Raw genomic sequence first — 12,213 nt, 5'->3', positions numbered from 1 at the left:
AATAATTATATATTATACCAATAATCACTTTGTGAAAGACATTTTTTAGAGTCGTTAAATGGCTTTTGTCCCATTCCATGAATAATTATGGACTAATGGGTTGGTCATACAGACCCAATTCATTTTGACACCTTTAATTTTTTGTATAATCTTAAAGTACGGAATGTCTTTTTTTTTTTTTTTTTGACAAGAGTACGAAATGTCTTAATTGCTAAATGATGAGATATTTTCTTTAGTTGTGAAATTACTAGAGAAATACAACTCAAAGTAGACATCATTCAAACAAATTATTGTGTTGATGCAACATCTCTTAAATGTATGATGTTGATTTCTCTCTTGTAACGGATGTTAGGTCTAGTAGAAGGGGTTAGACTCACACAATTTGATAAACTAATATTTAAATGTCAATCAAGAAAGGTGTTCATATTTAATGTCCGACAATGTCTCGAATATGATTACATTTAGTTGAGGGAATTTATGTAAGAAAAAAAGAATGAAGTGTTGACCGCAAACGTTTAATTGTATATCTACTTGAGAATATTCTAGAGAAAATGCTTGATTGATCAAGTAGAGCACACGGCAAAATGTGAATTGTGTTTAAGAAACTTGTGCTTCAAGCAAAAACTTGTTAATGACATAGCCGTGAAGGGTTAGACTGTGTGACTAAGTTAATAATTCCACAAGTTTTCCCAAACTTTCTCCCAACATTTCAATTGCATTCTAAGATTTCCTTTGCTTATGTACATTTAAACAGCAACCTCACAACCTTTATATACAAAATATATGATCACAGGTATTTAATGGTGATGACTTACAAGGATACCCTACAAAGGTCAAAGCAAGTTCATAAATTTCTTCTGTGGAATATTTGAAGGATATTGCAATGGATAAGCTCATTCATGGAACAATTGAGGCTACTGTCTTCAATGCAACTCCCTACTCTCCTTCATTTCCCTTCAATGTGAGCTCTAATGAACTCTTAAGATTAAATATATTATGATCCCTATAATATTGACAAAATTTGATCCTTCTCTTTATTTATTTTTTATTCCTCTATAGTCATACTTGTAACAATATTTTGTTTTGTTTTTTGTCCAAATAAGACTGGTAGGGGACTAAAAAGTAAAAATACACAACTTTATTAAATCTATGAAATGAAAATAATTTTTTTTATTGTTTATTGATTGTTTATTGATAAATGTTAGTTTTCAGAGTTCGAACTTTGGACCTTCTGTTATTATTTCTTCAATGTCTCTTAGCTCACCAACTGAGCTGTCTGTTTCAGACTTAAATAAATAATTTGTTTATAGAGTTAAACTAAGCTTTGTCAATTTTATAGAAACCAACTACATATTCTATAATGTGAACTCATAAAATATGTCAATTTTTGTGTTTTCAGTGTTTATTTGTAAATGGAAAGCCTGCTTATGTGACAATCAAGATAGACAATAAGAAAGTGGCAAAAACAACACAAGAAAGTGAACGTGTTTGGAACCAAACATTTCAGATTCAGTGTGCTCATCTAGCTGATTCAACCATCACCATTACACTGAAAACAACATGTACCATATTAGGAAAATTCCAAATCAAGGCACAACAGTTGAAGGAAGACAGTTTGATCAATGGATCCTTCCCTCTACTAATGGAAAATGGTAAACCAAATCAAGAACTAAAATTAAGGTTTATATTATGGTTCAAGCCAGCAAATTTGGAACCAAGTTGGACAAAGCTACTAAGTAGTGAAGAGTTTCAAGGGCTGAGGGATGCTACATTTCCACAAAGGTCTAATTGTCATGTTAAGCTCTATCATGATGCTCACCATTCACCTACTTTCCAACCTCCTTTTGATAATTGTGGAGTTCCTAGAAAGTTATGGGAGGATGTTTATAAAGCTATTGAGGGTGCAAAATATTTAGTATATATTGCAGGCTGGTCTTTCAATCCTAAGATGGTTCTGGTACATATATAATCTCATTTCATACTCTACATTTTATATTGATATACATTTTTTTGGTTAGGTTTTGAAACCACTGAGCCGGTGCAACGAATCTTAGTATCAGCTCGGTTTGGAACGAATCATTAGCGATTCAGCCAGGCTCGATTTTCTTGAACTAGACCATGAGCGGTCCTTAATACGATCCTTGTGTTGGTGTGCAGGTTAGAGATCCTCAAACAGAAATCCCACATGCTAGAGAAATAAAGTTGGGCGAGCTATTGAAAAAGAAAGCAGAAGAAGGAGTGGCTGTAAGGGTTATGATTTGGGATGATGAAACATCATTTCCATTTATCAAGAACAAAGGTGTGATGAACACACATGACGAGGAAGCTTTTGCATACTTTAAACACACAAAAGTAGTATGCAGAAGGTGTCCTAGATTACATGACAAATTCCCTACAATCTTTGCTCATCATCAAAAAACCATAACCGTGGATACCAAAGCTCCTAACTCTGTCAATGACAGAGAAATTATGAGCTTTTTGGGTGGTTTAGATTTGTGCGACGGTCGATATGATACCGAGAAACATTCATTGTTTGAAACACTTGCTGAGGAATCACATTACCATGATTTCTACCAGACAAATATTGCAGGGGCTAGCCTCAACAAAGGAGGTCCAAGAGAGCCATGGCATGATGCTCATGCTTGTGTTACTGGCGAGGCGGCTTGGGATGTGTTAGCTAATTTTGAACAAAGATGGACAAAGCAATGTGATTCATCTCTTCTAGTCCCTGCAAACACCTTAGAAAATCTCATTCCTATTTCCTCAACAAGCACTTGTATGGAAAGGAATTGGAAAGTGCAAGTATACCGGTCGATTGATCATGTCTCAGCTAGCCAACTGTTTAGAAAGCTAACAGTTGAGAGTAGTATCCATGAAGCTTACGTCGAAGCAATAAGGCGTGCCGATAGGTTTGTGTACATTGAAAACCAATATTTCATTGGAGGGTGCCATTTGTGGCAGAAAGATAAGAACAGTGGATGCACAAATTTGATTCCTATTGAGATTGCACTCAAGGTGGTCAACAAGATTAAAGCAAGAGAAAGGTTTGCAGTGTATATAGTCATACCAATGTGGCCAGAAGGAGTGCCTGAAAGTGAACCAGTTCAAGATATACTGCATTGGACAAGAGAAACAATGACAATGATGTATAAGTTGATTGGAGAAGCAATCATAGAAAGTGGTGAGCCAGGACATCCGAGAGATTACTTGAATTTCTTTTGCCTTGCAAATAGGGAAAAGAAGGAAAATGAGGAATATCTTCCACCACATTCTCCTCTTCCTGATACTCAATACTGGAGTGCACAGAAAAATAGAAGATTCATGGTTTATGTTCACTCCAAGCTCGTGATAGGTATGATTAAACCATAAATATATGTTGGTTTAATTGCAGTTTTGGTCATCATATTTTCACCCGCTCACGAAATTTGTAGACTTTTGTACACAAAAGTGGGACATGGCAAATTTTCTATTGACGTGTCATAAAACCTGCTGATGTAGAATCATCCAAGTGAATTTATAATACATAGGTTTCTATGCCACGTCAATAAAAAAAAATTGTCATGTTGTCACTTTAGATCCAAAATACGAGTAAGGGACCAAATAATTGGATTTTAAAAGGAGGGATCGATTTCGTAAGCGAGAGAAAATAAGAAGACCAAAACCATGATCAAGCCATATATATATGTTCAACAACTAACTACTGTCACTATGTATGTTATTGTTAGCTATTCAACCTTTCCAATACAAAAACTTAATAGGAGTGATTTTTTACAATTAAATTCATTGCAATAACTCATTTTAGAAAGAAGAGAAAACACCATTCATGATCTTGGTTTAACTAAAATGTGTTTTGTTTTTGTTCCTTGCACCAGTGGATGACCTATATATACTAATAGGATCAGCAAATGTGAACCAAAGATCGATGGACGGGCAAAGGGACACAGAAATTGCGATCGGAGGCTACCAGTTTCATCAAGATGGAGTTGATCATCCCATAAGCAAAGGTGACATTCACGAATACAGAATGTCAATGTGGTATGAACACACTGGTAGTGCTGAGAAGTTGTTTTTAGAGCCAGAAAGTTTAGAATGTGTGCAGAGAATGTGCTCAATAGGAGATAAAATGTGGAAAATCTACAGCAGTGAAGAAATTATGGACATGGAGGGTGTGCACCTAGTAACTTACCCCATGATAGTAACACAAAATGGATCTGTGGAAGATCTAACTAATGGTGAGGATCATTTTCCTGATACAAAAGCTCTAGTGAAAGGAACAAGATCAAAATTATTACCCTCTGTCATTACCACTTAGCCATGAAAATTATGGAGTTGAAATATGTACACAAATTACCGACCAATTCTTTTAACAATGTGATTTTGTTATTTATTAACATGCTGACAAGATAGAAGTCATGTAAATTTGATAGGCACAGAAAAAGTTTTAACCAAAACAAATTGTTCACACTTCCTTAGGTATGTAATAAAATTTGACTTTTTAATGTATACACGAGAATTTAATAAAATTGTTTTATATTTTTATTTTAATTTTGATGGAATTTGAGTTTCTCCAATGCAATGTTTGTGTGGGTAGTGATGGTAATAGCTTGATTTAGAAACTCGTCTATGTAATAGGGAAAAACAAACATTCAGAAAACTAGTGTCGGATCCTTCTAAATATGATATGATTGATCTTCCACCAAAGATGATTAATTAACACCCCTTAAAAAAATGATTGATCCTTCAAAAAAACTGATAAAATAAAGTGAAAAATTAGTTTGTAAAAATCAAATAATTCATTGATCTTCCACCAAAGAAAGAATTAAATAAATAATGTAAACAGTGTATTGACTTTTTGAGAGGGAGCCCAACCTAGCATGATTGAGAAAAAAAGTAAAAAACGATAAACGGAATCCATAAATCATTGTATACTATATCAATGTGTGAATAACGTGATATAATTTCGTAAGTCATTGTCTATACCTAGTTGTCAACTATTGCAACCACTATTTTATGTTGGTGTAAATGAAACTAAAATCTAATTCTTTAAATAGTCTCTAGTTGTATCCAAATGAAAGAAAAAAAATGTAATTGAAAGAATAGTTTCAATTGATGCAACCACTATTTTATGTTGGTGTAAATGAAACTAAAATCTAATTCTTTAAATAGTCTCTAGTTGTATCCAAATGAAAGAAAAAAAATGTAATTGAAAGAATAGTTTCAATTGATGCATAAGTAATATATAAGGTTAAAAAAGTGTTACATTTGTCTCAACAATGCAACATTCATTATTTTTTCCCCACCAACATACAATTAGTTTTGTAGTGTACAATGGAGGTAACGACTTCAACCTAGGACCTCATGCATACTATCCAAATCCTAGTGGCTTAATTTTTACTTCATTTAACTACTACACTAAATACAATTTAAGAACATGCAAGTTTCATAAACTATATGCATGATTAAATGGTTAAAATTTATTCTTCCTACTCGCGTCTAAATGGCCCCCATCAGTAGGTACATTTCCTACACTTTGTAATAAATTATGGGTATCTACTCAGACCGCCTTTTTTTTTTCCCAACCTATGAGTTTCCCGCACGCTCTATGAAGTTCGGATTATAGGATCCGAACGGCATACATACCCTATAGAAACCTCCAAAACACGTTGAAACATTTCGGATTTTAGAATCCAAATAGAGCGTGCAAGAAACTCATAGGGTGGGAAATGTAATGCCATCTACTCAAATGTCAAATGCACAAGCCCAACTAAAGGGAAAAGAAAAAAAAAAGGAGGGGGTGACAATCTAAAATTTGGAAATCAGGAGAAGCATGACCAAAGCACAATTAAACCATCGGCATAAAAATACTAAACCGCCCTGCTGATAAACTCTTTCATCAACCAAGCTGAAAGCATATAGTAAGGCACCAAGGAGGACAACCCAATTGAACAAAACATGACTATCATGTGTTCTGAGTTTTGTGTAGTCTGCATGTACTAACAAAAACTCAATATATCTTAGTGATATATCCCTCCTTAAAAGCTTTTTATGTTCATGTTCAAAACATTCCACCATACCTTTTAAAGCTTTCATTTCCAATCTCACGGCTAAAATATCAAAACACAACAAAGGCAGGCTAATATGTGTTATCTTGATCCATCACAGGGTAAAATATATCCCTGTGCCCTACTTGCCCTCAGCCCATAATACATTTCACCCGGTTTTGCATTTTCAACTAATGAAGAACATCTCGGTTTTCCGCAAAATCTCGCAGCATTATGGTGTGTGGGGATTTATCCTTACTTTTCAGTCCCAAAAATGGTTTCCAGCTCTCCATCTGCAACCATAATAATAGATACAAAGTTAGGTAGAAATAAATGGTAAATCACTTGAATATGCAGAGCGGAAAACATATCTACGCATGTAGCATCATAAAGACAAGTGAAATAACATATTTTTCAATGCTAAATTATATAGTGATATCAGTATCAAACAAAATAAAATGACTATTATATGACATCTGAACAAATCTTCTTTAAAAGATGAACACTAGATAAGTAGGGTACCAAACATCTAGCATTCACCACCCCATGAAGTCCACTAATAACCTCAAAAGATTCACAAGATTTATTGCTTATACACTTGCTAAAAAAATGAACACTGCCATTTCCAATTTCCAATCTAGCTGGAAAGTAGGTTACTAGTGTAGTTACCCCAAAACCTCCACATACTAGGCAAACCGGTGGTTCATCTATTCCACTATAATCCCATAACCAAGTTTACTCCAAGAGTCCACTGATTCGAATTCTTAACATGACTGTTCAAGTCGACAAATAACTAATAACAAGATCATAACCTAAATAAACTAGCCTCTAAGCCCCCAGATTTTAATGCCCTTCAAAAAGGTAGTTTCCACAACTCCAAATTCTTCAATAAGTGAATCCCAAGACTGGATTCCAAATTCTTCAATAAGTGAATCCCAACACTGGATAATATGATGCAAACACTTAACTTTAGTTACAAATGCATCAAAGTTAACTGAGTGATCCTGTACTCTGGAACCAATTAGCAATATGGGATGATTTGATTTGCGGCCAGTTTTGTTGCGTACACAAATCAAGACTTAATTTTCCTTTCCTCGGATTAGAAGCCCAGTAACAACTGAGACCTATAATAATAACAACAGATATGGAAGTTATTCCACCATACAACTTCAGCCAGCTCCAAGTATCCGTCGAATCATTTTAGCTCCAGAAGATCTTAATTCTTGAGATTCATAATAGGATACAATGTTATACTATTACTACTCAAGATGATTTAAGATTTTATAAACCTGACCATTATGCTGAAAATCCTGTTTCACTAGTAACTAAATCTAAAGATGACTAATTCTAACCTGGTATCTTATTTCGGTAAAGATGACTAATTCTAACTGGGTATCCTATTCCAGGTGTGCAATAATTAGTTTCGTATTAATATGGGTAACTAATTCTAACCTAGTATCCTATTCAGGTGTGCAACAATTAATTTAACAACTTACGAAATCTTATGATCGTAATCAGCAAGGTAAATAGCAAGTTCTACATGGTTATATTCATAAAAGAGAAGTAGAATACTTACCTATAAGATTCAGATCAGCAACTGGTCTTCAAATATTCCACGGGCCCAGGCACCGGCCTTCTAACATAGAAGAGCAAAGTACTTCTAAAGTCATATTACCCCATCTACCATCACCATACTTGTGGTTTCCCCATCCATAAATATAATAGATTGTCGTATTATTGCAATTGGATAAATATGACTCCCTAAACATTGCTACAACTTAGAATGCAATGTGTCAACAATAACACCAGTTCAAAACAAATGCATCCCACTAACAACAGCCACCCTCTAGCAAACAGCAGTAGTTATCACTTACCACCAAAAACTTCGCAGAGAAAATATGGACAATCTTGAGTCATAAAGGACCTTGATCAATGATATTTCATCACCTCAACCACTATAAAAAATGAGAAACTTTATGGACTTTATGGTGTTATGAAACCAATACCACCAGAGTCCAGACAGCTTTTTCTTTATTTCTCTCTTTGAAGCTTAAAAAGGGTACAAAACTCACAACACCCCACCCCCTTAAATACTATTGTTATACAGATCGGTAGGATAACTCTTAACATCTAATCTTATCTTTAGATTGGGCAATTTCTGGTCCATTTCAAATAAATAGTTTGCAAAAGCAATAGAAGACCTATATCCCTACCACCGACTTCAATCTCAGTAAAGCAAATACCAATTACAGCATCCGGAGTCTAACCAAACAATTTTAAGCTTTTAATAGCAAGACAACACAGTGGAGGAAAGTAAATCTAATGTCATATCACTCTATCCATGTGCAACATACTTGTGGTTTTCCCTAATCAACATAATAGAATGCCAACTTAACTGAACTGGAAAATACAAGTCCCTGCATTGATACAACTTACAATGCAAATGTCATGCCACTTTAATCAAAGGTAATACACTCACACCAGCCACCCTCCATGCCAGCAAACATCAGTTGTTAGTTGTTACAATTTACCACCAAAAACTTTGCACAGAAATACGGAGCAGATAATGCTTGAATATTCCCAATCTTAAATATCTTTTGCAGGTACATATGTTGACTCCAAAAGTGAGTACGGAAACTTCCATAACAGCAAGCACTTCCAAAAAATCCACTCATCATTGAGAGCTTGCAACTTCATGCCCATGAAATGAACATTGGCATTCTATATTTCCATACACCCCAAATAACCATTTGTAACATAAGTCACTCACATATTTATATTCTTAATAATGTGTGCAAGCAGCTTCCTTCACCAGTTGCAAGACCACATATTGCCAATTGAAACAGAAAATCAGACATCACCAGCATTCCTGGGAGATTGTTATCCAATCGTACACATAGTTGCAAACTTCAATCTATCATTCTATCCTAAAAGAAACATACTCTAAAACAAGAAAGTTTAACACCATAAATTAAGCTTTAAAGTTTAAATTCCTGCACCGGTGGTGACTTCTCCGACAGTTACAAATATCCACTACATGAGAGATATGAGATAAGACTAGTTCCAAAATCACACTCTCAATCCTTGACATAAAACACATTGGGCAACACCACTTGTTTAACCAGAGCACAAACGGCAACACCAATAATGAAAAATCTGTGTTGAGTCTTCTAATATTGCTAAACACATTATATCCTGAACTTCAGCTCACATGATTCAACACGTGGGAGCTACAAAACCTCATGGCTGCAATGCTGAGTTACAACCCGTGACCAACAGAAACCATATTTTACCCCAAAACAAATAATAACTAAACAAAAGCACAACAATAATTATATAAAACAAGAAATATTATCAATGGAAGATAGATAAATTGAAGAATTCCAACACAATAAGTTTTAAACTTAAAGATACTGCAGCAATGTTTTCTCCAGGTAAAAACAGTAAAGCACAAATAAAACCTACATATGCCAATTTAAAATTAACAGTATATTAAGAATTGCAAATAGGAGATAAAAGACCATTAAAATGGCATGCATACACAGCATCAATCCGCTACTTCGCTAACACAGCTAAAGGGATGGCAGGCCTTTCTTCATCACCAACATCAATCACTTAGATTCAACGACGGTTTGAGCGAGGCTTCTCGTGTGCTTTCCTAGAAGCAGTACCCACCCCATAAAGAGGACCTTTCTCTGCAGCAGCCTAAACAGAAGCACAAGCAAAGTAAATGAAACCTTGGAAAATTGAATACGAGGTCTAAAATTATTGTGTTAAGGAAGACACTTACCATGTGAACACCATATCCATCTGCATATGGAGGTGGGAAACCCCCCTCTGGACTACCAAAATTTGTTCCATAAGGCAAACCTGCATGAATGAAGCAAACGTTAAAAAAGGGGTAAAAGAACAAGAATAATATCTCAGTAACTATATAATTAATAATTTCAGTGTTCAGTCAATGAAGCACAGATACTCCAAACATCATGATGTGTCTATATTATATGTGTATCCAATTAACACAAATAATAGGATGCTACAGTATCTGCATTTTTGGCATATCCCTACGTATACACCTTGTGGGATACCACCACCCTCAACACTGCCAGTCAAAAGATCGAAAGATATGAGTACAAGCCCTGTTATCACTAATGAACTCCCTCGATGAATACTAAAATTCTGCCGTTCTCAAAATCATCACATAGACAAGTTAGAGAAAGCGTGGGAGTTAAGGTGATTAAGAATAGGAAAAAAATTATATTATTTTAAATTCAGTTACCAATTGCCTTAAATTCTAAAAAACTGCCACTTTTGTGTATTATGTGATTACGGTTACTGACACCCCCAACCATCTTTCAGACAATTATGAAGGGTCTTTAAAATAATAGAAGAAATGTCATTTTTACCGTTTTTCATGTCTTTTATTAAATGACTCACCTATTATTCATGTCATTTCATTAGATCAGACTATTACAATTGTTTTGACAAGTCACAGATTGTATTGCTATGCTAGTAAATACATATGGAGTTAACGACTGAAGGATGATAAATTCTGCAAAGGACAATATAAAAAACAAGTCATACCAGCTCCCCAATGTCTTCCATCCATGCTAGCAAGCTCAGCACGAAGTTTCTCAACTTCTCGGGCCATGGAAACCATGTTTTTCTCCATTGACTGCCTCTGTTCCATGAACTCCATGTTTGCCTTCTTTTCATAATCCACCATAGTTCTATAAAACAAAAATGCAACATTATCAGTTCAAGAAAACAAATGCAGAAATCCCAACCAAAAGGATGCTTAAAGATAGAAAACAAAAGCCGTGTTAGCAATCAATCCACAAACCTAGCACGCATCAGTTCTTGGTGCAAACCATCAATCTCAGATCTCATTGAAGGAATTTGTTGATTATCAGACTGTAACCTAGAAACATCTTTCGTAAGTGTCTGGACCTTCCCAGAAAGTTCTTGTTTGATACTACTAAGTTTTTGAACTTCAGCTCGCAGTTGTATAACTTCATTCTTCAACGGCTCAGTCGACCTAAGATCAGACTCCAACTTCATATTTTTATCAACAAGCTCCCTCGAATGCATCTCATGTTCAGCACGAATATCGCCAATCGCTAAATTCATACGATGAAGCTCCTCCTTCGCAGCTGCAAGGTCTCGCTGCAACGTCATCCGATCATCAATCAACCTCCTGTTATCCGCCACCAGCCTCCTCATTTCAGCATGCTGCACTTCAAGCTCTTCCTCTAACAATGCTGGATGAGGTGGAATATGCTGTCGTGGCATTGGTGGTGGCCCGCGAGCATAAGGACCTTCCGATGGATACCCTCTTCGGGAACTCATTGGTGGCTCTCTATGAACACGGTGTCTTGATCCCATTTCAATTTACCTAAAAGGGTAAGCACAAACACGATCACAACAATTACAATTCACATATGAAGCACACACACGACACAAACACTGACATGTCAACGCCGATAATAATTAGAAAAATAAAAACATAATTCAAAGTAATTACACGTGTCAGTGTCGTGTTGGATCCTGACACGGACACGTCTTCCATTAGAAGTGTTTGTACTAATGGAAATAAAAGGCAGCATATTAATATTCATATTATAAAAAGCTAGCATTTTTACAATGAAACGTGTTAAATTATTATATAGAATCAAAAACATCAAATCCATGGGTTTTTGTAAGCTAACAATACATGGTTATGAAATCCCAAAAAATATAAACACGTGAAACGAAAAATTGTAAAAGAAACAAAATTCATTGATGTTATAGAGAAAAACCTAATTAGAAATTGAAGAGAATGAAGAAAAAAACGAACTTTTATGAGAATTTTGATGAAGAAGAGGGTCGCGTACGATGGAACAAGAAACTGAGTCAATCAATATACACGACAACGAGAATAAAAGCTCTTTGAGTTATACGGCGTCGTTTGGGTCATAAATTCTTTTTTACCCTTTTCGTTAAGGGATGACAGTAGGTTGGTTAGTTGGGCGTTATTTATAGACTGAATATATCTAGTTTAATTGGCTTCTTAAAAAACAAATCTAGTTTAATTTATGATAATTTTTTCAGAGGCGTCTTGGATAAAATCAAATCAATCATTGACATTTTTAAATTGAAGATAAATTAGTTTCTTTGTTATAATAAGTCCGAC

The 12,213-nt window shown here is 35.0% G+C and overlaps 2 protein-coding genes across 6 annotated transcripts; one reads left to right on the top strand and one right to left on the bottom strand.

Annotated features, from left to right (window-relative positions):
- Positions 1 to 659: 659 nt before the first annotated feature.
- Positions 660 to 4,523, top strand: LOC146951193 (phospholipase D alpha 4-like). Its single transcript, XM_085747159.1, has 4 exons — positions 660 to 961; positions 1,400 to 1,957; positions 2,158 to 3,352; positions 3,873 to 4,523. The coding sequence occupies exons 1-4, from the start codon at positions 884 to 886 to the stop codon at positions 4,310 to 4,312; spliced, it is 2,271 nt and encodes a 756-aa protein (XP_085603285.1). The 5' UTR covers positions 660 to 883; the 3' UTR covers positions 4,313 to 4,523.
- Positions 4,524 to 5,261: 738 nt separating this feature from the next.
- Positions 5,262 to 11,930, bottom strand: LOC146951192 (DNA double-strand break repair protein). 5 transcript variants are annotated; one of them, XR_015027822.1, is made up of 6 exons: positions 11,840 to 11,930; positions 10,885 to 11,436; positions 10,626 to 10,771; positions 9,832 to 9,911; positions 9,583 to 9,746; positions 5,262 to 6,334 (listed from the first exon to the last, which is right to left on the bottom strand). XR_015027822.1 is itself a non-coding variant. In XM_085747161.1 (5 exons), exons 2-5 carry the CDS (start codon positions 11,424 to 11,426, stop codon positions 9,663 to 9,665), a joined length of 852 nt encoding a protein of 283 aa, XP_085603287.1. In that variant the 5' UTR covers positions 11,427 to 11,436; positions 11,840 to 11,930; the 3' UTR covers positions 9,391 to 9,662. The 5 variants fall into 5 exon arrangements, 2 of the variants coding, with proteins under 2 accessions (XP_085603287.1, XP_085603286.1); XR_015027820.1 differs by having other exon boundaries at positions 9,563 to 9,746; positions 11,878 to 11,930; XR_015027821.1 differs by having other exon boundaries at positions 11,878 to 11,930.
- Between the last annotated feature and the right edge of the window lie 283 nt (positions 11,931 to 12,213).

The sequence above is a fragment of the Medicago sativa genome, chromosome 2 (genome assembly GCF_051527215.1).
Source record: "Medicago sativa cultivar Bolivia chromosome 2, Bolivia_mono, whole genome shotgun sequence".
Taxonomy (NCBI): domain Eukaryota; kingdom Viridiplantae; phylum Streptophyta; class Magnoliopsida; order Fabales; family Fabaceae; genus Medicago; species Medicago sativa.
Note: the sequence above shows the minus strand (reverse complement) of the source record. Positions and strands in the feature narration are given on the sequence as shown.

Bases quoted from the DNA above. Each gene is read 5' to 3' on its own strand.
- LOC146951193 (XM_085747159.1), top strand. From the start codon at position 884: ATGGATAAGCTCATTCATGGAACAATTGAGGCTACTGTCTTCAATGCA. The intron at 962-1,399 runs GTGAGCTCTAAT...TTGTGTTTTCAG, and splicing joins CTCCTTCATTTCCCTTCAAT to TGTTTATTTGTAAATGGAAA. The intron at 1,958-2,157 runs GTACATATATAA...GTTGGTGTGCAG, and splicing joins TCAATCCTAAGATGGTTCTG to GTTAGAGATCCTCAAACAGA.
- LOC146951192 (XM_085747161.1), bottom strand. From the start codon at position 11,426: ATGGGATCAAGACACCGTGTTCATAGAGAGCCACCAATGAGTTCCCGA. The intron at 9,912-10,625 runs GTATGACTTGTT...TCATTCATGCAG, and splicing joins TGGAAGACATTGGGGAGCTG to GTTTGCCTTATGGAACAAAT. The intron at 9,747-9,831 runs GTAAGTGTCTTC...GCTTCTGTTTAG, and splicing joins ATGGATATGGTGTTCACATG to GCTGCTGCAGAGAAAGGTCC.